This window comes from Podarcis tiliguerta (genome assembly GCF_965153285.1).
Source record: "Podarcis tiliguerta genome assembly, chromosome: 2".
Classification (NCBI taxonomy): domain Eukaryota; kingdom Metazoa; phylum Chordata; class Lepidosauria; order Squamata; family Lacertidae; genus Podarcis; species Podarcis tiliguerta.
The window spans coordinates 91,750,052-91,775,491 of record NC_139535.1 but is presented as its reverse complement, the minus strand read 5'-3'; the positions used below and the strand labels follow the sequence as shown (position 1 = coordinate 91,775,491).

The 25,440-nt window shown below is 45.1% G+C and overlaps 2 protein-coding genes across 6 annotated transcripts in view; one reads left to right on the top strand and one right to left on the bottom strand.

The window, feature by feature from the left end:
* The window catches only part of GCGR (glucagon receptor), a 42,487-nt gene extending 37,244 nt beyond the window's left edge, over positions 1–5,243 (top strand). For both annotated transcript variants that reach the window (XM_083430202.1, XM_083430203.1), the window contains exons 9-14: positions 630–690; positions 963–1,032; positions 1,915–2,003; positions 2,345–2,483; positions 2,978–3,019; positions 3,910–5,243. In XM_083430202.1, coding sequence (XP_083286328.1) covers positions 630–690; positions 963–1,032; positions 1,915–2,003; positions 2,345–2,483; positions 2,978–3,019; positions 3,910–4,203 — 695 coding nt within the window. In that variant the 3' untranslated portion in view covers positions 4,204–5,243. The remainder of the gene's footprint in view (positions 1–629; positions 691–962; positions 1,033–1,914; positions 2,004–2,344; positions 2,484–2,977; positions 3,020–3,909) is intronic.
* On the bottom strand, positions 4,768–25,440 carry MCRIP1 (MAPK regulated corepressor interacting protein 1). 4 transcript variants are annotated; one of them, XM_083430240.1, is made up of 6 exons: positions 25,284–25,440; positions 24,613–24,673; positions 23,535–23,701; positions 22,949–23,050; positions 21,982–22,092; positions 4,768–6,157 (listed from the first exon to the last, which is right to left on the bottom strand). In XM_083430240.1, the coding sequence occupies exons 2-5, from the start codon at positions 24,618–24,620 to the stop codon at positions 22,028–22,030; spliced, it is 342 nt and encodes a 113-aa protein (XP_083286366.1). In that variant the 5' UTR covers positions 24,621–24,673; positions 25,284–25,440; the 3' UTR covers positions 4,768–6,157; positions 21,982–22,027. The 4 variants fall into 4 exon arrangements, with proteins under 4 accessions (XP_083286366.1, XP_083286365.1, XP_083286368.1 ...); XM_083430239.1 differs by lacking the exon at positions 4,768–6,157 and adding an exon at positions 19,673–19,790; XM_083430242.1 differs by lacking the exon at positions 4,768–6,157 and adding an exon at positions 19,673–19,790 and having other exon boundaries at positions 23,535–23,653; positions 25,284–25,438.

Here is a 25,440-nt window from a genome sequence, read left to right as displayed (position 1 = left end):
TCCAACGAAGTCATTTCATGAGCAGAATGGCTCCCGCAAACACAATGGGATTTCCCTTCCCTCTCCTCCCTCTTCACACCCCTGCCCCTGCCTGCAAGCCTACTCTGGAGATTGGGAGAGGGACCTGGAGCAGGTTTGGGAGGAGGGCACAATGCAGTGGGGGGAAGGAAGCCCCTCCGCAATCTAGAAACATCCAGGTCTTGCCTGGAAATCTGAGGTTTTGTCTCTTTCCGGTGAAGCCACGCCTAAACCACATGTGCCATTTGGCAAACGTATATGTGGCAACCAGGCCAGGTTGGATTGTCTCTGTGTTCATGGAGCCTGGGCGGGGAGACAAGATCTGTCAACTTAGATTGGCCTCTTCACCTAGAGAATGTATAACTCCAAGCAAATTGACTGCAGTGATACTCCCAAGATTTGAGGATCCCTCGACTCCCTGCACCTCCTGGTTGCGTTTAATGAGCCACTGGCAGATCTTGAGTCAGGATGAATCTAGCGCAGAAACTCTTCTCAGGTTAAATTCCTCTGTCCTGCCAGACAGAGGCCGTTCCTTTTTTAAAAAATAAATAAATAAATCCTCTCTCTCTCTCTCTCTCTCTCTCTCTCTCTCTCTCTCTCTATTCTTCCAGGGGCCCCAGTACTCTTCATTGTGCCATGGGTAGTGGTGAAATTTCTTTATGAAAATATTCAGTAAGTTCCAGGACAATGTGTGTCTCTGCTGTGCAGACTGTTTGTAGGTTATCTGTAATGCTTCTGTCATTGCCAGGCAACTTAACAGGTGACATTCCTATGAGGGCTATGGGTGTGAGCAGGCCACATTGTACTAAGTGTGAGCAGTGGGGGTGGGAGGTGCTGCAAGGAAGAGGACAGTGTGCCAGGTCACACTTGTTGCACACAACCCATGGTTTCTTTCTTTCTTTCTTTCTTTCTTTCTTTCTTTCTTTCTTTCTTTCTTTCCTGAGATGCTGGAGTACCAATCATAACATGGGGTTCTGGTGGATCCTGCGTTTCCCTGTGTTCCTGGCCATCTTGGTGAGTTCTCTTTATTCCTCGCTTGTCTCAGATGTCCACTGAACCGCCCACAATGGCTGCCCTTGTCTAGCAAAATGCAGAGGGAACAATCATTTTCCTGCCTCCAGCCTTCTTATTTGGTGTTCCTGAAAAATGAATAGGGCAACCTCCAAGTAATAAAATGTCTAAGGGCCACAATGTGATGCACCTTGTCAGGCCAGGGGTAGGTTGTGAACCAATTTTGGCCTGAAAACCACATTAGCCACGTTGGGGGTATGCACACAGAGGCACACAGCCTACTTCCTTAACTGATGGATGCAGATCAGCTGAGGGAATTATCAACCGCCTCACCGTCCATAAAATGATGAAGTTAATGGCAGGGGAGAGGGCACACAGCATCACCATCAAGGTGCTGAGCAGGGCAAAGAGGCTTAAACCAGCACTGTGTCAACTAATTAACTGCTGTTTTTTGTGCTGTCAAAATGCTGCTGGAGTGGGGTGAGAAAACATTTCTTTGGGGACCCAATTTAGCCTCCAAGCCTAAGATAAGCCACCCCTGTTGTCCACGTTACCAACAACAATAATTTAGTATGTATATTATAGACAGCACTTTCCCTAAGTGCTCAAATCACAAAATGTTATTAGCAAGCATATGTACCAGTGATCCAGTAGCTGTTCTGCAAACGTCTAATCCTATAGCCCCAGTGATGCATAGACATGGCCACAGCCTGGGTGGGGCACTTTGGGGAGACCTGTGCAAGCCACTGAGACCTTATGATGGGTCCAGAATTAATAACAGTAGTAATCGTGGCTAAAATTAGACCCTTATTTGCTATGCGTGCCTTTTGACTCTCCTGCAGTCCTGCCTCTTCTTCCCACTCAGACACACTCTCTCTCTTTCAGATCAACTTCTTCATTTTCATCCGTATCATTCAGATATTGGTCTCTAAGCTCCGTGCCCACCAGATGCGCTACACAGACTACAAATTCCGGTACTGGCTCCTGCTCCCACCCTTCCCTGCTCTACAGTGCCATAGCTTTTTCCGGGATGGGAAGGTTCTATTACGTCCTGTTTACGCCATCATTGCCCATCGCATCACAGCCTTTGTAGGTTAGGGGTATCCCTTCCACATGTCCATGGGTTTGGGGGATGGGTACACTGACTTTTTAAAGTGGCCTTCGATAGGAGTCTAGCAGGTTTCTTTTCTTGTCATTCATAAGCCCATTCGTTCCTCCACCAGGTAGGTGGTTCATACGGGGTTCGGGCTGAATACTGTGGGATGCTGCTGCCTTTTGCTTGTAATGCATTCTAATTAGCTGATGCCCCATTTAGGCTGGCCAAGTCAACACTGACGCTCATCCCGTTGCTGGGAATCCACGAGGTGGTTTTCGCCTTTGTCACCGATGAGCATGCCCAGGGCACGCTGCGCTATGTCAAGCTCTTCTTTGACCTCTTCCTCAGCTCCTTCCAGGTGAGGCACACCAGAAGCCCATTCTTTGCTCAGGCCCGTTCAAAAACTATAGAGAGACAAGCCTTTCTGGTTGCAATTATTATTTAATGTACGTTTCTGTGTATAAGACTAGGTTTTTTTCCTATAAAAATTATGCTAAAAAGTGGGAGTTTCTTATACATGGATAGTGCATAGGGCGGACGTTTGATTAGCTGCTGCCGTGTCTGTCCACGGCTGTTGGATGTGTTATTGGTTGCTGTGTCAATGGCTGGTGTTGATTGGCTGAAGCTGGGGCAATAGGACGGGCGATAGGCAACTTCTGCCAGTGAGGGGACAGATGAGCTCAACAACCCTGTGCAATCCCCCCCAAAGCGCAATCCTCCCCCCAAAAAGCTCAAGATGTCTGAGCCATCTCCCCCCATCTTCTTAAATTTGAGTCCCCCAAAATAGGGGGCGTCATACATGGAAAAATACAGTAAATGTCATTATTCTGATTGACTTCTCTGCCTCTTTAGGGAATGCTGGTGGCCATTCTTTACTGCTTTGTGAATAAGGAGGTAAGTGTGCTCTAAACTGGGGTGGGGGTGTGGTGGAGGAGGGAGATACAGGGCATGCAAGCTGCTGCACAGGTAGGAATGTATGGCAGCAAGGATGATTTCCACCTGTATTATCTGAGTGGTATTGGAGGCACAGCTGGAGCAAGATGCAGTGTCTTTTGAAATACTGTCAGAGATGAGTGACCCACCCAGCTTAATTCAAGTGGTAAGAAGGCAGATGCAGTCAAAGCTCCTCATCCGTGTGTGTCTGTCGCCCATGTAACTGGAACTGTGTAAGCAGAACACAACCAGTGCGGAGCTGTTGTTACAGGTACAACGGAATCTGTGCAAGTGTTGTTGGTTGTGTTTGCTTCTTTCTGTATCCATTTCTGTTGCAACCAACCAGCTGCACATGGTTTCAGAAAGGGGCATGTGCAATTTTCAGTGGACAGAGCAGTAAGAGAGGTGGTGCTTAGCACTTTCTCTGTCCGATGCTTTTCCACCGCATCCTCCCATCTCCAATATGTCAGATCTTCTCGGCAAAGGTCTAGTCTGCACTGCTGATTTTGGAATTTGAGGGTGTCATGTGGCAGGGCAGGGGGAGATGTGGTAAAAATAGCAGTGGGAAACATTTTAGGCACCCTTCTCCTTGAAAAAATTTCCCTTCTGAGGTTGCTTTTCACTACATGAATCACACATGTTCAAATACACGTTTGTATGTAACTTGCAGTTGTGAGCCCTTAAACTGGTTGTATTTCTCATATGCATGAGATTAATACAGAGTTTATTTATAAAGGTTTATAATCCTGCCATTTGTGGCAAAGCAGCCTACAGCGGATAATAATATTTAAAAATGCAACCTCAAACCAGTAAATAACACATCCTCCCCGCAAATGTTTCTATCTCCATAGGTGCAGTCAGAGCTCATGAAGAAATGGACACGCTGGAAGCTTGGCTGGGACATAGAAGAGGAATACAAGCACACGTACAGCCACACACCCCATGTCCGCAACGGGGGTACCAGGACCGGCGAGAAGCACAAGCTGGTTGGCAACTACCTCAATGGGCTGGGCCGCAGCCAAGCCACCATGCACACCAGCACTCAGTACCTGGAGAGGACAGCATGCAGTGCCAGTGAAAACTTGGCAGTGGCCGAGCAGCCCCATTGCTACGAGTTCCCTGACACAGCCGAGAGCAACCTCTGAAGCTGACTTGCCCGTCTGCCCCTGGCTTATGGGGCCTGTCTCACTCTTTGCCCCCTGAGGCAGCCGTCCTGCAGAGCAAAGAGGGCAGCCGGCAGCCCAGGAGGCTGTGGGACACATGACTGGAAAGTGTGCACTCTGCCAAGCAGCTCGGCGCTGACTAGATGGTGCAAATTCCTTTTCCATGCTGGAGACATGCTTACGAGAGACCCAGCAAGACGAGCTGCCTTGCCTGTCCGCATGCCGAATGCTCCAGGACATGAGATCCAGGGGACAGCCCAGCCACAGGGCATCCTGACAGAGGTGACAATGCCAAACAAGCTTTGTAGTGGGAGGAGATTCTGTACCGTTGTTAGGAAACTTTGAAAGTCTGCACATTTATGATTGTGCCAGAATCAGCACTGATCAGACTCCTTAAGAATCTCCGATTTCCTCTTTTTTTAAAAAAACAAAAAACCAAAACCCAACAACCAAGTTTCTAGTCCTCATAAATTACAGAGAACAAGCACTATCTGCTAAATGCACACACACACACACACACACAAGGGTCTGTGCAATTTTTTTAAAAATCAGTCATAGGGAAGGATATATCTAGAGGCTCTCATATGTTTCTTTCATTTTCCCCAAACAAATTGTGCAGCAAAACATGCAAATGTATGTATAATTGTCCAATGTGAAGTGTCCCATTTGCAAAAGGTCAAATTTAGTGGGCTCTCCGATTCCAAATTTGCAGATCCACTTTCGCACATATGAAAATGTAGTCTCTGGAACAGAGACGTCTTTGCCTTCTGGGCACACGGGATGGCATACCACTTAAAGAGATATTTTGGGGCGGTGCAGAAAGCATTGCCTGCAGAGTTTGGAAGGAAAACAGTACTACCATTCAGTATATATATATCTACGTGGAAGTGACACGGCTCACTTGGGTCATTGACTTTGTACGTGGCTCTACCATTGCATCCGCACTGTGGGCATGCTTGCGCCTTCTGTGCTGGGTGACTCTGTAAATCTACTTGTGTGGGCAATACAAGCTCTGAGGGCCACTTCTGTGTCTGTCTGCCTGTCAGTGCCAATGTTCGGGTGATTGAAGGACCCAATAAATTGTGCTATATTTCCTGGCAACTTAGACGGTGCCTCCTGATGCACTGAGATGTTTATCCTTGCTGGGGCCTGGACTGCCTTTCATTCACCAGCATGGACAGGAACAGGTGTCCTGCACCAGCCTTGCCCTTCAGAAGTACTAACCTTTCCAGGGAGGCCACGCAGCAGCTTTAAATTAGAACCACTGCAAGAAACAGGTAATTGCCAACTCCTACCCCTGTGTGATGCCCCACCCAGTCCCCAAGTCCCTTTACAAAAGTGCTTCACTAGCACCCTCTGATTCCAAAATCTCCAAGCAGCAACCATTGGTATGTTCTTCTTTAAGAACACTGCATTCCACGCTGTCCAAAAAAAGCTTCTTTTTTAAAAAAGGTTTTCAGCATATGTACATTCACATGTGCATGCATGCACAAATGTGGCTTCTGATTTAAAAAACAGCCACATAATAACTCCATGCATACACATCTTAGTGATGTGCCATAGCAGGACACCACCTGCCGTATGGAAGAAGTCTTCAGTGCAGGCATGTTAGGAAATCATCAGAGCGGTCAGAGGCCATCAGCTTCCTGCTACCTCCCTCTTGCCCATTCCCATTTGTAGCCAGTCTAAGCACTGGCAGGAAGCAATCACCTTCAGCTGTGGCAGGCTTCAGGAGGCAGGTGATCCGGTGGGGCAGAGAGCAGATTTCTCTCCATTCCTTACCTGCTTCCAGCCTGGTTTCTTCCTCTTCCATCCCATCACAGGTCTGCCCGTATACTATGGTGTGGATTCCCTCTGTGGGCAGAGAATGCTTTCTAGCCATGGACTTGTTGTCTGGTCTTAGACAGATTGCTTTCTTTCTGCCTCTGCAGCTTTCCTGTGAATGGGAATTGACTATAAACCAGAAACGTAATTTTCATTATTTTCTGCTGCGTAGCAATTGTCTGGCCTTGAGCAAGTATTTTTTTTAGCCCTTGCTCCAAGTGCTAAGTCCAATAGGACTGCTCAGGGGGGTCTCCATCACAGGTGGTCATCACGCGGAAAATATCGGCAGGAGTAGCATTTTCATTGTGAAGGCCTTGTTCTCTTTACTTCTGGTGGAGGGAGACATGTACACATAGAATGAGCTGGAATAAAGTTCAGACAGTGCAGAATTGTAACTGGTTGAGCTAAGAAAGATCCCCCTAAAGCTGCCAAGGTGTATTTTTAAGATTAAATACTGTTCACATTATCTGACCTGGAATAAGGCCTGAATGCCAACTGAAAGGGCCTGGGGCAAGGTTACTGCTCATTGTGGATTCTTACAGACATCTGTGGAAACAGTTTGAATGCTTATACAAGCCTGAAAAAAAGCATTCATATTGACATGTAATTTGATTCACAAAGCATTATTTGAGATAGTAACAGCAGGCAAAACTTGAAGATGGGACAAAGAGATCCTACTGAGGAAGAAGAGAGAGCAGGTAAGCTTGAAAATGAACTTGCAGCACATCCCAGATCCTTTTCTGTTAGGAAGGAACCTGTGACGCTCCAGATATTGCAGGACTACATGATCCTCCCTGATCATTGACCATCCCAGCCAGAGCTGATGCGAGTTAAGAGTCCAAAAACATCTTGAGGGCCTCAGGTTTCCCATACCTGTGATATTAGATCACTGAAATCATACTGACTGCTCAGCTCTGCAGCCCTGCCCAGTCATTTCCTGAACCAGGTACTGAACACACATGGCCAATGATGTACTCAATAATCCACTAGTGGCGTCATTTCTGCAAAGCACCACACTTGAGAAAGTGCATGGCCCTTTTCCTGACGTGGGATGATGACGCACCCATTGTGCTCACTTTGGATGCCTGCTGGACGGGTTACAGAAGAAACGTAAATTGTGTAACATCTTTCACAAACACATAGCACTTGTCGTCGTGTCCCGTCCCCCCCCCCCCCCCCGTGCTACGTGCGCAAACAGGAGAGCATAGTTATGTCACACACTCTCCAGTTCCTTTGTGCCTCCGCCTAAGGTGCTTTGGCAGCATGTGACTTCTAAGTCTCCCTGAGCTAGTTTTAAGGAACGGGACAATCCCCTTGTTCATGGGATTAGTCTCCCTGTCTCTCCCCCAGTGCACCACCTCCCAAAATGTCCCCCCAAATAGGGAAGCATATGCCAAATTAACACTCCGCTCGCTGCTACGCATGCACACCCTCTTCAGTTTGACAGTGGGGTACATGCACACAGCCAGTTATTTGCTTGGCATTCATAATGCCTGTGACCCTCCAGTGAACGCCTTCCTCGTTTCATCTCCCACTGGTTTTAATTCAAAACAACACCTCGTTCCCAAGCCGTGAGATGTAGAGCTTTTCCTTCCCTCATTTGGGAAGGAACACAATCCAGTGCCCTCTGTGCCCTCGGCCAGACCGCAGTCACACCTGGGGCCTGATTGGCTTAAGACCCAACAGACTGTAAACATGTCCCAGAGCCAACATCAATGGCCACAGGGTACCCACGCATTCTGTTTAGGACTCAAGAATCTGAAAGGCACAGCAGGCCCAAGTGACCATTTAATCCGAGCCTTCGCTCCGTGTTAACATGCAACAGGAGAAGAGACGTAAAATCCCGCAAAGTAGGGCAATCTGTGCAATCTGGAGAAAAATGCTTTCCAAACGATGGCAGTGATGGCTGTTTTGAAAATTCAGACATGCTGAACTCGCAGAGCTTACCAAATGCTCTCTTTTATTCCAGCAAGCATTTTAATTGAAGTCTGATTTTAAAGGTTTAACCCATTTTTAGTCTTATGCTATTGGGTCCCCTGTACAACTGCTTAGAGAAGGCTGTGAGGAAGCGGCACACAGTTGCTGGTATCCGTCTGTCTGGGGAGACAATGGAAGAATGCACTATCAGGCGTAAAGTCAAACTGCTGGAAAGTTACAGTGCCTGCTGTGGCTGTAGAGACCGATATAGGAGAGACATGTTTTATTGCAGCTGGGGCAGATGAAGGAATCTGGTTTAATGGTTGCAGAGGCAACATGGCATTTCTTTTCTCTGTGCTCTTCCCAGCAGTCTAGAGGATGTGATCTAGAGGAGAAATGACCACTTGGATACATGAACTTTCTGTCTCCAAGCACTGCAGTTGTTTGCAACGGATTCACACATGGTGGGGCATACAAGTGTCATACAAACTGTTGAAATAAAAAAAATGAGTTGCTATCTTGCATATAAGCTCACACTGCACATGGAATACAAGCCCAGTGACCAGAAGTGCAAGTTGTCTTTGGAAACATAACAGCAGTATTTGCCTGGTTTATTATTTCCCTCTCTCTTGCAACCTTCACACCCAAGAGCAGATGAGAATGGACTCAAGAACCACCACCTCAGCCATCTGTTCACAGGCCTGTGGTGAGCAAGGGGCACAGACTGAGCTGATGTCTCCCCCCACCCCCTGCAAGGAAGCCACTGCCGTCACCGGGTGCCTCTGACTGAGATAACGAGCCTAATTGAAGCAAATTGCCGGAGCACAAAGGCACTTGATGCAAAGGTAAATATGGCTGGTGGCGGGTCAGGCGCATGGCATGGATGGCTCGTTCTTCCCAGTTGTCAAAGTATCTCAAAAGTGAAGCCCAAGAAAGATGCCTCGTGCCTGTCCTCTGAAAGGGAGCGCCCACAATGCTGTTGCCTTCAAAGAGGCTGAGAGATTGCTGTGACCACCACAGTGGAGGTAAAGGTAAAGGGACCCCTGACCATTAGGTCCAGTCGTGGCCGACTCTGGGGTTGCGACGCTCATCTCGCTTTACTGGCCAAGGGAGCCAGCATACAGCTTCTGGGTCATGTGGCCAGCATGACTAAGCCGTTTCTGGCGAACCAGAGCAGCGCACGGAAATGCCGTTTACCTTCCCGCTGAAGCGGTACCTATTTATCTACTTGCACTTTGATGTGCTTTCGAACTGCTAGGTTGGCAGGAGCAGGGACCGAACAACGGGAGCCGACCTTCTGATCGGCAAGTCCTAGGCTCTGTAGTTTAACCCACAGCACTACCCATGTCCCACCACATTGGAGAGAGGGGAGCAATTGCGCTCTGGTTCTGTAATGCTCAAATTCCAAGACGAGCAATTAAATACTTGATAATGACGTGTCTCCCGCCGACTCAGTTCCAAGACTATGTGGGATGGTGGACAATGTCACCATGGCAGAACTTTCAGTAGCATGTTTGTGGACTCAGATGTGGACTCAGACGTTGTAGGTAAGCACCATAGGGCCAGCCCATAGCCAAGGGGGCTGGCTGTACCATCGTCATGAAGAATCCAGGGAGACTGACTTTCGACCTTCACAGATATGAATCCTAGGCAGGCCTTGGACTCCTGGCAGCAATAATGCATGGTTGGCACACACCGTCCTTATCTCCCACCCTATGTAACTGTGCCCAAATGCAGAAAGCTGTGTCTCTATTGGCACACTGAGTAGAGTTGGCAGGATAAATTACAGCCCAGAGAGCACAGCACCCTAGGCACTCCTGTCTGTCGTGTGGGCGATGCTGTGCCTCTGACAGCCACTTAGTCTCCAAGCGCAGACAGAAACTTATGTAAGAGCCCCATCGGGGTCAATTTCACGGTCCAGATCTTAGAGCCTAGGGAGCAGGCAGAGACCCCACCCACACAACACAGGAGGTGCCGGCAGACATTCCTTCCTATTCCTGGCATGGGATGCTCTGATCTTATCAACAAATGCTCACGATGGGAAACTCTGGACTATGGTGTCATGAACTTGGCCAAGAAAGGTGATTTAGAAAGAGCTAAAGTTGCTGCCACTCTCTACCCCACTACACACACACACACACACAACCTATTGATTCTTGGGGCCCATAAATTGTACCCTGCCACATGTGTCTTTCAGAGGACTACTCCCAAAACAACTTGTGTCAGCCCAACTTCAACACATCCCCCACTAGCTCCTCTTATCACTGCCTGCATTTCCCAATGAAGTGAGGCCCTTTTAGGGAGATTTGTTCTCCTCGGTTGCAAAGTTCTCTCACAGTGCAAAGAGCAGAAAGTGAAGCGGTTTCCTGGGCCCCACCAGTGCTGCTTGCTTCCCCAGCACTCTTGGGTTCCATGCACCACAGGGCAGGGCAGAAGATCAAATGCACAGACATTTTCTCCCAGCTGTAAAGGACCATGGCACATGTCATCTGAGAAGAATGGACTTCCATGCAAACGGGGGATGCTCTGACAAGAGCAGCACTAGCTAGGCAGGAATCCAGACTTCTTAGGAGGAATGAGTTACCTGCTGGTGGACACAGGCATGACTAAACACCAGGAGACAAGGACTTATCACAAAGTACATATAGACCAGCTCTGCCTAAGCACAGGTGAGCAACTTGTGATTGTGGAAGGGGGATGTTTTTAAGCCAGGCCATGCTGGTTCATATACACACATTACCTTGCCCACAGGAGTGATGGACTCTGGAGCTAGCAGACTACTTCATATGGAGAGGAGTCTGTAAAATTAGCAAGCAACTGCACAGATGTCAAGAACTGGTACGATCATTCCTTTGCTAAATATACAATTACTGAAAAGGAGGACAATCAATCTTGAGTCTTGTTTCATATAGGAGTGGATATCCACAATCAATCTTTACACTAGCCTCAGTCCTGACTGATTTCTCCCATCCCTCTGTGCAAACAGTATCAAAGAATAAGATTTCAGAAGAGGAGGAGAGAATAAGAGCGTCAGAAGAGCAAGGGGGGGAGGTAGATGGGTCATGGGCAGCAATTCATGTGTCTTGCAAGGTGTCCAAGAAAAATATATAGGAAGAGAAGCTATAGCTGTCCCATCCACCACTCTGGTGTCAAAACAGTGAGACTTGAATTCCTTCTCAAATCTTTTCTCGGTTTAATTTATAAGATTCAGCTAGGCCTGCAATTGAAACAGAGCTGAAACAGTCAGAAAGAATAACTATTTCATTTGAATGATGATTCAAGTCCCACGTATGAAAACATCCCTTTAAAGTGTTTTATAGAAATGTGTTTTCTATTCTGCTGCAAAGAAGTTCAGTAAAACCTCAAAACGTACTTTCACCACTTAGGCACATGCATTTCTGTGGATTAAAAGAGACATCATAATGTTTACACACTTTTAAATGCTAGCGCCTTAGGAATAATGTATGGAGAGGAAACGCACCATAATCAGCTTAATGAGTTTGGGAAGCTGTCATTCGGTTTCTGTTGCTCTCTTAGGGCCTTTTATTATCTCAATACTATCTTGTTTGTAACAACTCAGCGTTAATGGTAGTGATTCATTTTGCTCTTCACAGCGTAAAATTTGGTCATTAAAAGAAAATCAGATAACTGTCACAATCCTAGCTCTCTTACCAAATAAAATAAAACTAAACTGTTGGCTTCAGGAAAAATAAACAAACACATGCTAAACATATTCAGGAGCTATGTGGAATAAAAATGTTTCCACACTATACAAACTCCTTTTTAGATGGGAGCTAAGGGAAGCTAATGGATATGTAAACAAAGAGGACAAGAACCTTAAAACTAAACCCAGCCAAAATTAAGTACTTTTAAGTTTCCTTGATTTCAGGAACGGCACTTGCTTAACTTTTCCTATAATTATCAACTGGATTTTGAAAAGCTTAATTAAATCATGCTTTGAAAAACAACAGCTTTGAATTCCAAAACATCACTGAAACCTGTTTAAAATTATATATTCTGCGGCTCAATGCAGAAAAAGTCATTCAGGTATCTAGATCCCTTGCCATGACTCATAGGATAAGAGAAACTAGTTCATTCATAGATCAGGTTAAAAGAAGAATGAGCCTTGAGATGAATGGGATTTTTCACCATGTAGAAAAGGTAAACTGCAGGGTGTCTCACAGTTTACCCATTGATTAACTGGAAAAGGGGATGGAGAGGAAGTTTGCACAACCGGCAGACAATCAGTTTGATTTAGCACAATTAAGCTCATAAAATGCTGTAACAGACTTACACACAGATCTCATAAAATGCCTCATAAGAAACAATGGAATCAAATTCAAGGTTGAGAAACACAAGTGTTTGGATTCTAGAAAAATGAAGTACGCAGAAAAGACATCTGATAATCCTTACAGATAACACAGCTCACTGAGAAAATATCAGCTTGATGTACTGAACAGTCATCAAAGAGACAAACAATGTCAGGAACTGTTAGGGGAAACATAAAAATAAAGCCAAAAATATCACAACCACATATATTTGGGGTGTCAGCCTAACTTGAATACTGTGCTATTTTCACCCCATCTCAAGAAGCTACTAATTTGTCACAGAAGAATTGAAGAAACTGCAGTGAAAAGCACATGCGAACACACACATCTCTGGGGGAGAAAGCAGTTTCCAGTATTTGCAGTACAAGCAACCTAATTTCATTCTGGTATTGTTTGAGTTCACTTTTGTTATAGGGCGTTTGCCTTTTGTAATTCCAAATATAACTTGCATTCCCTGCCCCACTGCTGCCATGGCACCTCCATCCCTCAGGTTGAACAGAACATTCCTAGAGATGCGCAGTCAAGCTTTGGTTCCAAGATGCTTCTATTGACCATCCTTTTAAAAACTAGTCATCTAGAGCCAAATGCATGCTTGTACCTTGTGAAAACAGTGCTGCCGCCCCAAATTCATTCTGTACTTGCAAGTATAGACTGAGCAGGTACAAGAACACCTACACAGATCAAGTGTACAGACTGAATTGTAGAGTTAATGCAAGACATCCACTATAGTAAGTTGATGCAGAAATGTGGCTCTATTCCAAACACACATCTGAACCACACCACCAGGGATTCTATCCATGCCTATGAGGGTTCCTAGATCCTTTCACGCAGACCACATAACCGAATGCGTGTTTTGCGTATCTCAGCTCTGCGCCAACGGCAGTGTAATGACTACATAATTAAAGGCTTAAATGAAGGGAACAATGTTTTCTATCAGGGGCTGTTGGCCAAGCGCGTCATTAGAACTGAGTCACAACAATGAGCAACTCATTTCCAAGAACCACCCCCTCTAGATGCGGAAGAGGAAGGACTTACTGATGCAAGGTGCAAATAGAACAGAGTCCCTCCCAATTTCTGGTAGCGTTATGTATTTCATAAGGGGTATATAGGCCAATGACAGATCTGTTCTCCTTGAAAACCTTCAGGGCATTTTAGAAGCCAATTCCGTACTTAGTTCTCATCACTATTCTGATTGAAGAAATCCAGCAATCAGTCTGCATACATCATTCACAGGGGTTTCTTAGCCTATTGTCATAGCAAACTGTCCTAGGTCAACAGGAGCCCTGTGGTTATCTGGCTACTGTCAGGATTGAATATGGAAAGTCTAGGATTCAAAAGTTGGCTCAGCCCCAAACTTACTGAGTAACCCTAGGCAAATCACTTTTTCTCTGCCTACCTAACCCATAGTACAAAGGGCAGGGACTGTGAGGGCAACTCCAGGCTGTATTTTGCAGGAGGGATTCAAGTGCATACCAATTAAAGTGGATTAGAGTGCTCAGTCACCATAGTGCAACAAATCCTTTTTTAAAATGGATTTTTGTGATTAAGAAAGTGAAGAGGAAATGCACTGGCACGGATGGCTAACGGAAAGGTGTATGAACACCCTACAAGCAAATCAGAACATATGCTCAGTAAAGACCACACATAAACTAACCTCTGCATAAGGTTAAATTGTGCAAGTAAGTGAGGATGAATGCTCAATAAATAGGTTGTCTGGAGGAGCCATGAGATTAGCATCCCGTACGGAGCACCTTGGAAGGGCAGCATACATGTGCGGCAGATAAATTATCGCTTTAAAACTTCTCACACACAACTAGATGGATGGTTGGGTGATGCTGTGTATTCTCATCTGAATGAAAAGAGCTGAAGATGCGTTTGGAGGACTCAACCCTCAGCACCTAGGCTACCTTGGGCATAAGGAAGACTAGGCTTGAAAAATTCACACTTTCTATGTCAGTAAGTATTTAGGGAAATCTTCATGTTTCGAAGATAGCTCTTGCTGGTTAGTTAGTTTATTAAGACCACTTTGCTCTTCCTCACCCAGGAAAGGTCAAAACCACTTCATGATTTCTAGAACTTAACTCCCCGCCCCAACTATGCTGGATGACTGGAGAACAAGTGGTGCCATGATAAAAACAGACTGCAGAAATTGATTTTGCTTAGCACAGAAAATACTAAGAGGTGACATAATCTACTATTCAACTACTTGAAGGCCTGTCAACAGCAGGAAACAAATAGAAGAGCTCTACCAACCACCCAAAAGGTTGATGCTTGGCTTTAGGAAGAACGTTTTAACTCTATGATGATAGAAAACTATAAGTGTTTGGTTAGGAATATGGTGGAATATGCTGATGGTGCTGAACTATTGTACATTTTAAAACTTAGTTCCCTATTACCGTAGTTTAATTATCAGTATCCTGCCTCAGAATAAACCACGTACTCTTTGGATATTAGGCTTTGCAGGTACCAGTTCTTCCTTTCCAGGAGTTCTTCACTCTACCTCTGGGACACAGCAAGCTTAGACTCAAATTATTTCTAGTTTTTTTATAAGCTGGGAATAGATCACATGGCATACATCTACCTATATTAACCTTGTTTGTACATTTTTCTGTTGTGCAACTGGGACAGCATACTGAGCAGGTCAGGCCGTCAACTCAATCTAGTCTGGTCCAGTTGATGTTCTTGTGACTGGTTTCTTTTTCTTGTCTATTCACTCCCTAATGAGAGCCAAGACTTCGCCAACAAGGCATGTTTCATTTGTATCAGCACTGCCATCTTCAGACAAAAACAGGGAATGTCCCACAAATTTTATCCAAACTTATTTCCCCATCAGGACAGAGAAAACATGGGAGCTCAAGGGCATTGCTTCACACTTTGGCTCCTTTCACTTGACATGAGAGAGAAAACAGGAATGAAAGAAGAGGCTGCTCTTTGTTGGACTCAGTTTTACGATATTTTTATTTTCAGCCAGCCAAGCCACTTCCATTTTGTTTATGGGCAGAAAGGATCGCAGCCTCCTTACATTTATGGATGAAACCAATTAAACAAGTTTCGGTCCATCCAGCTAGAGCTTGGGTACTCCAAATTCTCTCTCTTGTGCCATACTGTTTTCACACAAGTTGCTGACTTCCATGTGGAAATGAAAGTGGAACAAAGAAGGCCTCAAACGGATTGACACACCACTTCAGGCCCCCTGCCGCCCGCTGAGCAGATCTCACCTTATCCACACCTGCGCTGCTGTACAGCCACAAGATAATACCTGCTCTTCATTCTCCTATAACTTTTAACACTGTTTTAACCATGTTTGGCAACGCACCATCCCCTTCTATACACGTTATACAAATCTAGTGAAATCATGAATCACTGTGATTTCAGGGATATCACAGATTAATACAAGTCCTGCAGCAGAATCATGAGAATATTAGTTAATTAGCTACCAAGCAGCTAATTAACAATAGGAAAGGTGTCCAAAGCAGACAAGCAAATAGGCAGATAAGGCAATTTTTTAAAAAAGCTTTCTGTTAGTGTATGGGAAGTGGGGACAGATTCAATATGCAGATAGGCATACCTGTGTCATCAGGGATGAGCATGGAATAGATGCAAAGGCTTTACTATCCTCATATCTAAGGGTCTACATGGATGGGTGAATTCACTGAAAGGGATTTAGGGAGAAAGCAGGAAGAGGATTAAAAACACAGAATAGGAAATGTGGCCCTGTCTGTTAGACAGAAGAATATTCCTTATTTTCTGCGATCAACCAAGCGACATTGATCTGTATAGATGGATAAAGAACAACTAGCATGGGGATGTCTCAATGTCCCGTCCCCCGTCCTTGTGTATTTGGATGGATGTAACAAGATCAAGCCACTCCCAACTCTTCCCAGTTAATGCAACACAAAAACCCCACCCTTTGTGTTAATGAGTGCTTGCTGACACATCAACTAGGGAAACTGTTCTACCCACATTAACATCAGATATTTGTTTTTACTGTGAACTCTCCACAGGTTTAAATCTATAGTATGAGCAACACCCTTTTTCTTTATTTCATTAGATGGGTTTCTCTTCAACGTGCAAGGACAATTTAGGACAATTTCAATGCAAAACAAATGCACAGTATTTTTGTTGTTGTGAGAAAGCTACATATGCCCTTGCCTCCAAGCCAATTGCAAACTCACTGCATTTTTTAATTTTTTAAAAATACACAAGCTACAGTATTTTGCTGGGAATTTGCTATTTCCTTTTATTTACCACAACTGTTGCAGGAGTGAATACTGTACTAAAAGTGATAAGCTTTATACTAAAAGTGATAAGCTTCCCTGACCCCATCATTTTGCCACTTTTTTAAAAACCTGAATCTTTCTGTATCTTTTCTGAATCTGCTGTATCTTTCGGGAACAAGCATATTCACACAAAATCCTGTTACACAGAGAGAGATTTGTAGAGCAGCATGGCTGCCCCCTTCTTTTTGTAATGCAATACCTTTCTAGAATAATTCATTTTATTTTCCTTAGAATTTAATTATGGTTTTGAGTGAAGGTTTTGAGCCCCCCACCCCTCTGAAATGGAGTGGTGGTGGAAAGGCTATTCCCTGCAACAATATTCCTGTTCCTCTAGCGTTTCATGTGTGAAGGGTATCATGCCAACTTGTGCAGGATCAGAGCCAGCATTAACAGCAAGGACTATTAAATCCAATTACTTTTGTGATTTGGTAAAAGTCCTCACTTTTTCAGTGGTGAAAACATTTTTTTATTTAATGTAATTAGACCCACTATGCCAAAATTTGACCTCATAACCCCAAAAAGAATTCTAGGCCACAAAATGCAAGGGGCGGCGGGGGGGGGGGCATAGCTCATAAACCTCACAGGTCAGACTCTCTAAATAGGACTGTGTTTCAAGAGATTCACAGTGGCCAGAGGTGACAGGGTTCAGCCTTGGTGAAGTGATGGGGGAAATCTTGCATCTAGTAAGTGTAATTTAGATGGCAATAAATCCTCTGGACCAAAGGACGAAAACAGATCTGGGTATATTAATAGATGCAGCATTTAAATCCCAGTCCCCTCAGACAGCAACAGGGATGTCTCATGCTTTCTCGCAGGACTGTGGTACCTTATGAGTGTGGAAAACAGTGCAGGTTTCCAAAGCCATTAAGTTGGCTTCCACACTCCTATGTATTAGGTGTGCGGCTGTAAAAAGACAGTGTTCCATGTTGTTAATTCACGTACTCTTCCAGTTCCACATTCACAATCACTTAAGCTGAATAGAATCCCCCACTGCTCATGTAAGTGTATGCTAAAAGGATGGGGAAAGCACACTATTTCACAACTTTTGATCATTGAGTATGGCTGGGTAAGAGGTGACAAGCTCATCTCAAGAGACCATGAGCATGTGCCCTGAAGTTCCACAACAACGGGAATCATGCAAAAACAAGATGACGTGTGATCCATCTACAAATACAGCCGCCACGTTAAGTAGAAGGCAGAACGTAAGGATTGGCAGCTGGAGGCCCAGGGACAAAATCCAAGCTGGCAAATGAATAGTCATTTAGCTGCAGACTAAGAATACACACACACACACACACACACACACACACACACAAATGTACCTTGGACACTTTATTCCCAAGCACCCACACTGGGGTTAGTTTCCGTACTCAGTGTTAAACTGCCTTGTGAAACCCAGCCATACGGGCGGGGTATAAATAATAAATTATATCATTATTTTTATTATTATTGCTTCATTCACTCACTTTCCACAAAGCACTCACATGATGTCAGCACCCAATTGTTGTCCCCCCATGTTTCTTCTATGGTTCTTCTGCCTTTTCTGGGAGCTCAGAATATCTGCTTTTAATTTTTTAATAGAACTGGTTCCAGTTTTTCTACACACGCAGATAGCCATAGCTAGGCTTTTCCAATTCCAATGTGTGAGGTGTCTTATCGGGCAGGTGAACATATCAGCAGTATCACACCTCCACTATCACTTCTATAAGGGGCATCATTTTATCAACAATTCTTTATTATTCCTTTAGTTCCGATCATTAGCATCATGACATTTTTTGGTCATACTTATTTAAAAAGTTAAGTTCTTCACACAATAATGACAAAATGAAAGTGCCATGGTGCTAACTTTTAAGATTTAAGACTCACCCCTCTTTCTCTTCACTGCCATCATTTCAGGACTGCAGATTTTCCCTATCACTTTTAAATACCTACAGGTGATCTCATTATTGCACTTAAAGAAACTAAAAAAACTGACTATAGGAAATAGCTGCCCAAATGTCTTTTGTCCTCCTTTACCCATATAGTTGTGTGACGCACAGTAATGTGGATTGTACGTAGCAGGATATACACATATAAAAGTTTCCCCCACCATGCTAATTTTGTATTTTTAAAACATAGCATTATAAATTCTCTGGTCAAAGTCCATACCAAGCCCATCACTCTTGAGTGATTAAGGGTCAATTTACATGATAAAATGTTTATGTTGAGAAATTAACATGAGCTGATTTGTTCCATATAATCTCATCACATTCCAGTTGTGCCCACATTTGGAATATTTTGGGGGGTGGGTGAGTTGCAAAGGTGTCTGGTCTAACGATGCAGCTACTCAGGTGAGAGGTTGCAGGGGACACTGCCCAGTCAAATCAAAGGAAAGGCTCAAATCATGTAGGTGTAAATTCACACAAACAGCTACATGGGTTAGCACTTATGAACGACCATTCTGTACCCTTTTCAACAGAAGGGACAGATGTGATCAGCACATTTACAGTCTTTGGCATCCCAACACAATGGGTTGAGGGCTGACATCTAGCCTCAAAGATCCACAAAGCACTGCATATTCCTGTATCTATACCTGTATCATGAAAAAGCTGGGGCAGGAGGAGTAATTCTGAGGCTGCTAATATTTTCTGAAATCTAGAAAGCCCTGTACACATCCCAAAATATCTGGTGAAGAACAAGGGACATAACTACATATTACCAAAAACAACATTTCTAGTTCTCCTTGTTTTCCTCAAAAATGGGGTGGGGGGGGGAAGCTAGACACAGGGCTGTTTTGGGCTGCAACCGCATTTTCCCTGAGGCAGAATTGCACTATAGCCTAACCTATTAAACACAAGAGCAATAATGATTAATGGAAAGAAGTAACCTCTATGGACTAACCCCACAAATAGAATGTAAACCTATCCCAAGTAAAGATTTACACTTTCAGAGTGTCTTGGAAAACTGCCCTCTTTGTTTAGCTTGGATCAACAAATAAGATCTCCCTTAATTGGGTTAATTCCCATGTTGGCTTCATATTTCAGCCAAAAAAGAAACCCTGCAATACTGCATGGAGGGAAGCGCATGATTAAAGTTGCTGAAGGATTTACTGAAACCATCCCGTTTAACATTATCACACCATGGGCAACCTTTATTTTCTTCATTTGATCTTCTATATCTTCCTTGACGTCTCCTTGGCACTATGCTCCATGTTGCTTTCATAGCTACGTTTTTGTGCTGCCTGTTGGCAGAGAAACACACTCTGTTCTAATCCAATTCATGACATGACATTTGGTCAAAGTAAACAAATTGGTCAGGCTGGGTGCAAATATTGCCCACTTCAATCAAGACTGGCAAAAGCGCTCAGCAAGCTGGGTATGATTTCAAAGCTAGCATAAAGATATATTTGGGAAAGCAGACTGAGATAAAATATCCGCAGCACAGCAAACTACTGAGGATTCAAGCATTGCCGCATTTGGGGGTGCTGATTCAGTTTGCTGCGGTAGGAAAATCCTGCTAATCCAACTAAAGGTAATAATATCACCTGCAGCCAGATTACAGTGTGAAAATAATGTTAGCTTCCTGTTGACCCTACAGGCACCACTGCTCCAGTTCCCAGACATCAAGGAGGGAAAATACCTTACTAAGCAACACTCCCTACCCTGTTGCCTTAGGGAAAATGGATGTCTGAAAGTCTCCACCCTTCTGCTGCAGAGGCACATACCGGTATGTGTTCTGTGCACACAAAAACTTCTTAAGGTGTCAGCTAAGACTACTCAACATAACCCAACACCAGATAAACCCCATGCTAACCCTAATAAGCACCAGTGTTTCAAGAACAGGAAACACTGAAGGTGCCTACTGCCAATCACACAGAAAATGACCGTGTCATTAGCCAAGGAAATAGCAAGTTGTGAGAGAGGCCTTGCTTCACAGTAGTTTCACCTCATAGCTAACATGAAGCACTTTCTCCAAGCAGCCTGCAACTCCACCCCCTTCACAGCACAATGTGAACACCATTCTAAGGTGCACAAAATAATGTGTATCCAAATGGCAACTGTTTACCAAGCACTAGGATATCTTTCTGGATACTGATAGCTAAATACATCACACCTAAGGGACTAGATATTTCATAGTTCCTTCTCCCCCTACAGGATTGCAAAAGGGACTTGAATGCCCTTCTGGAGGCTTAACAATCACAACAGCATCAGGTTTGGTTGAACTGTAAATTACTCCAGGCAGACTAAGTTGCAACTAGCCCAGCACCAATGGAGAGTAATAGTCAAGTAAAAACAAAGGAAGCTGCCAAGCATTGCCCTTAGGGCAACAAAAGGAACAAAACAAATCTCCTTCCTTTTGAGAAGATTCACTCTGGCTCAGGTGAAGCAGTTCAGAACAATGAGAACATGGAACCCAAAGAAAGATTGGTAAGCAAGCCCCGTTCATGGGAACCCAGCTAGAGATGCAGGATAAATTCTCAGAGCAGAATGTCAAAATGACTAACCAGTTTTTATTTACAACACTCCTTAAAAGACAGACACAGACCAAGAGGGGACGTTACAAAGGGAAAAGAACAGCCACCATGCCCCTTGCCTACCCAACTCTGAGCAGGGTCCCCAACATCACTGCCTCAGCTGGACACAAACATGGGCACTACTGCCACTTGCCAGTGCCCAGCACACACCAAGGCTGTCCCCAGCCCTGCTGGGGCACAGGGGCTGGGCTCTGGGGCTAGCTCAGAAATGCTACCTGCCCCCCTGGCTGGGGCTGCAAGTCAGCAGAGTGTAAAGACAGCAGAACCTGGAGTACCTGCTCAGCTCAGAATAAGGGAGTCGACTCAGCTTTATCCTATACAACAGAATCCCAAAAGAGTTTTCCCTTGGGAGACTTTGTACCTGGGTCCCTCAGCCTCTATCTTCAGCGTTTCGCCATTGTTGTGCCACAGAGCTGAGCAGATAGCATATGGAGATCGTAGCACAACACTCTTTCATCCTCCAGTCTAAAAGCTCAGGTACTGTATGAGGAGTCAGTCTGAATTCTCACAATGTATTGATAGGGTGGACTACGAAAACCCATATTGCTTCTGTCCCATCATTCTCTCTTAGCCTTGCCCTAAGAAGGGCTGGGCTTTGAGATGGGTATAGGGAGAGATTAGATACTGTTCCTGATTCTTCTGCCTTATTCCACACTCCTAAAACAGACAGGGTACACACCAACCTCTTGGCCACCATCAGAGTAAAATGTCATTTACTAAGGGGAAAAGGTAATTTCTGGGGCCAATTGTAGAATGAAGGCAGGCGGGCCAGGCCAGGCCAAGGGAAGCTGTGAAGAAAAGGCAAGAAGCCTATCCTTCCTTAGGGAATTCAGAGCCAGCCCCAGGCACAAGCCAGACCAAAGGAGGAAACCAACACAAAGTCATCAAATTCATGTACCAGTGGCCACACGCCAGCACTTGGGGCTGAGGCAGGCCGAGCCATTTTAGGATTTCTTAGCATCCTGTGTGTTCCGCCGCTTTAGGTCACTCAAGTCAACAGGTCTGAAAGCTGTCAAAAAAGAAGAAAGGAGACACAATTTAGGGTAAGATTCCTGACTAGCAACATTGCTTTCCATCAATACTCCCTCCAGCCTGCCTGGATAAGAACAAAGATGCTAGCCTCCCCACCATCACCTAACAGTTAGTACCCTAAATTGGAATTCAGATCACAGGTAACCTACACACCTAATTAAATGGTTTGAGTTGGTACCCCAGACCTATTCAACACAGCAGGCCATTACTACAACCCAAACCCAAGGGGTCTCCAGTTCTACCTAGAATGATAACCTAAATTCTGCAACCAGAAAATCTCTAATATGCAAGAAAGTAGGTACATCTATATTCATGTCCCTAATCAAATTCATGGACTATAACACTACCACTATATGTTTCCAACTATCCTCCTATACAAGAGAGTTTTCACCGTATGTCAGAAGAGCAAGAAAGATGAGAACAAATGGGCTTCCCACGGAAACAAATGTCAGAGCCTCAGGCCAACTGCTGAAAAGCCCCTTTCATGCATAGCCATCTAGCTCAACCCCAGAGAGAACCAGAACAAGGCTTGAATTGAGTCAATAGACAGATCTGCATTGGAGCAGTCAGTCCAGGCCATATAAACCTTTAAAAGTCAACACCAGCACTTTGAACTGAGCCCTGAAACTATCTGGAAACCAATGACAACAATGCTTCTAGTGATGGGTTTCAGTTAGGATTCTTTCAGCTGCATCTTGGACTCTATGTTTTCAAATACTCTGCAAAGCCAGTCCCACATCAGAGTAATCTAAACTGGCTGTCACCAAGTAGGTGTAACCATGACTAAATTAGACCTCTCTTTGAAAGGGGAAAGCTAGCAAAAGGAAACTCACTTTTCAGACTGGGGTTTGGCATCTTCTCCACATACTCCTCCACAAGTCCCCGTTCACCACTTGCCATCTGATTGCGGAGATCCCGCTCCACACACTGCCATGCTGCAGAGAAGGGGAACAGTTAAAGTGGGGATAAAACTTCACATGGAGAATACGGAAGAGCCCTTTCTTTTAGCCCAAGAGTACTGCCAGCTTTTGGCACCCTAAGACAGCCTAGACACCAAGCAGTGGTCCCACCGTTACTACTGGAGAAGTCTTTAAATGCAAATAAAGAAGCAGGGAGGCAATGACAGATGTTTGTAATGCTGGATGCAGAATCAGAAGACAAGTCTCACATACCCTCAGAACTATCCGTCAGTTCCAAGAGTTGGATTCATATCTAAACATTCCAATGAGTCTCATCTTCATTTTCTTCACTTTCCCGCACCCATCTTAAATACACGAGTAAGGAAAAAATAACACCAGAACTGGCAACCGCATGAGAAACATATGTTATATACAGGGTAAGAGGTAAGGAAATGTGCTACTGACTCAGTGGAGATGCAGCAACTGAAGAGATCAGCCTTCTCAAATGTAAATACTGCACCTTCAGAGATGAAACGCACATTCTCCTCATGTGCAGGAGTGAAGATCTCACTGCTGTTGCTTGGGGAGCGAGGGCTGCTGTTTCTCTTGCCATTGTATACAACTCGGGAGACAGGAGAACTGGAAGTGCAGTGGAGACCCCAGTGAGAGAGGAAACAAGACACTGATCTTTGCCACAAATAAAGAAGCAAAAAAGGAAGATTTATACTAACTATCCTGGCAAAAGGATCCTTTAGCTCTACAGACCATTCAATGTGGCTGCTATTACGCTTTTCAGAGAGTGTGACCAATACAGATTGCGGTTGTGCTTAGCTGTCATTTACATCAGGAGTAGGCAGACTTCAGGCATGCAAAATCTACTTCTTTTTTTAACTAGAGCTCAATGATCCAACTATCACAGCCAGCTCACAAGAGTTGCACACTTAGAATTGAAGAACACTGAGCTCAGGAATTTGTTTTGAATATGAGCACTGAACTAAACTGAGCTCACAGTCCTTCTATATAAAAATCTACCTTGAGTTACCCCACCCTTTTCATCACTTGAGCCACATTACTTCAGAGGGATGGTCATTTTGTTATTGTCAGTGCCAAGCAACTGGGAATCAAAAATCCTTACCGCTCTACATCAAATCACCCAGAGATCTATTCTGATATCCCTATGGCCGACCCCTGATTAGCATGACACCTTCTTATGTACAAAGTGTTAAACAGTTATTGTTTCAGACTCAAAAACTAAAGTTATATAAATAAAGAATAGAAGCTTGGAGGAACTGACATCCAAACATTACCTACTGAAGCTGGGTGGGGAGGTGAACACAAAGACCCATGCTAATGACCAGTTAAAGGTTCAATCAATTATATCCATTTACCTTTATTGCCCACACTATTCCTGAACCACTGTCAGCAGGTAGCAACACAGAAAGATTTTTGGTACATAACCATGGTATACACAACCACCAAAGACAGCAAAATCAGCACTGTGGGTTGAAAGTCTCCAATCATCGAGGAGTCAATACATTCTGACAGCCCGCTCAGTATTAACACAAGTTCAATTCTCACAACCCCGTAACTTTTCTCACCTCGTCATGGCTGCCTCTTTCCCAGCCCTGGCCCAAGTCCTGGATGTGTGGCTTGGCGGTGCTAAAACAAAGACAAGACACTGAGCTCAATGGGGACGGACCCTCAATAAATCCCACGGGTGGGGACAAATTGCTCCGGTAACTGACTTCGGTTATCTATGCCCACCTCTGCTATTACATTTAAGGAGATTGCAGCATCTTACAGGCATAGAAAGCAGGATCCCAACCACCCTCCTACCACACTACCGATAAGTCCCACCCCATCGCTAAAAATCCCCCAATGTGTCAAAAAGCCCTGGAGCCCCCCGACCACCACTTCGGGACCCCACCGCCCTCCTCCCTGCTCCGAGTCCAGTTCCTAGAGGCACCTGCGCCTTGGGGAACCCCAATACTTCCCTCAACAACCCCCCCCTCCAATCCGCAACCCCACGCTTCCCTCAGGCACGGAGATGGGATGTCAAGCTTCCCGAGGGAGGTGCGGGGAGAGGGAGGCCCAAGCAGCCACACTTCTCCCGGCCCCGAACGACAACAAGGCAGGCGTGGAGTTTGGGGACTGCGCTACTAGGCCCAGAGGAACAGAAAGGGAGCACTTCCACGGGGGGCCGGGGAAGAAAGGGCGCCCCACTCGCCGCGGCCCCACCCTCAATTCCCCACCCCGCAACCCTCTTCACCTGGGCCCGGGTTAAGTCCCGGCTTCTCTCGCTGCTGCCAGGCCCGGGGCGGAAGAGAGCGCCTAGGCCGGGCTGCGCGTGCGCACTGCGGGCGAATGGGCCCGGGTAGCCCCTGCACCTAGTACCCGAGGGAGGAGGTTTCCATGGAAACGCAGCG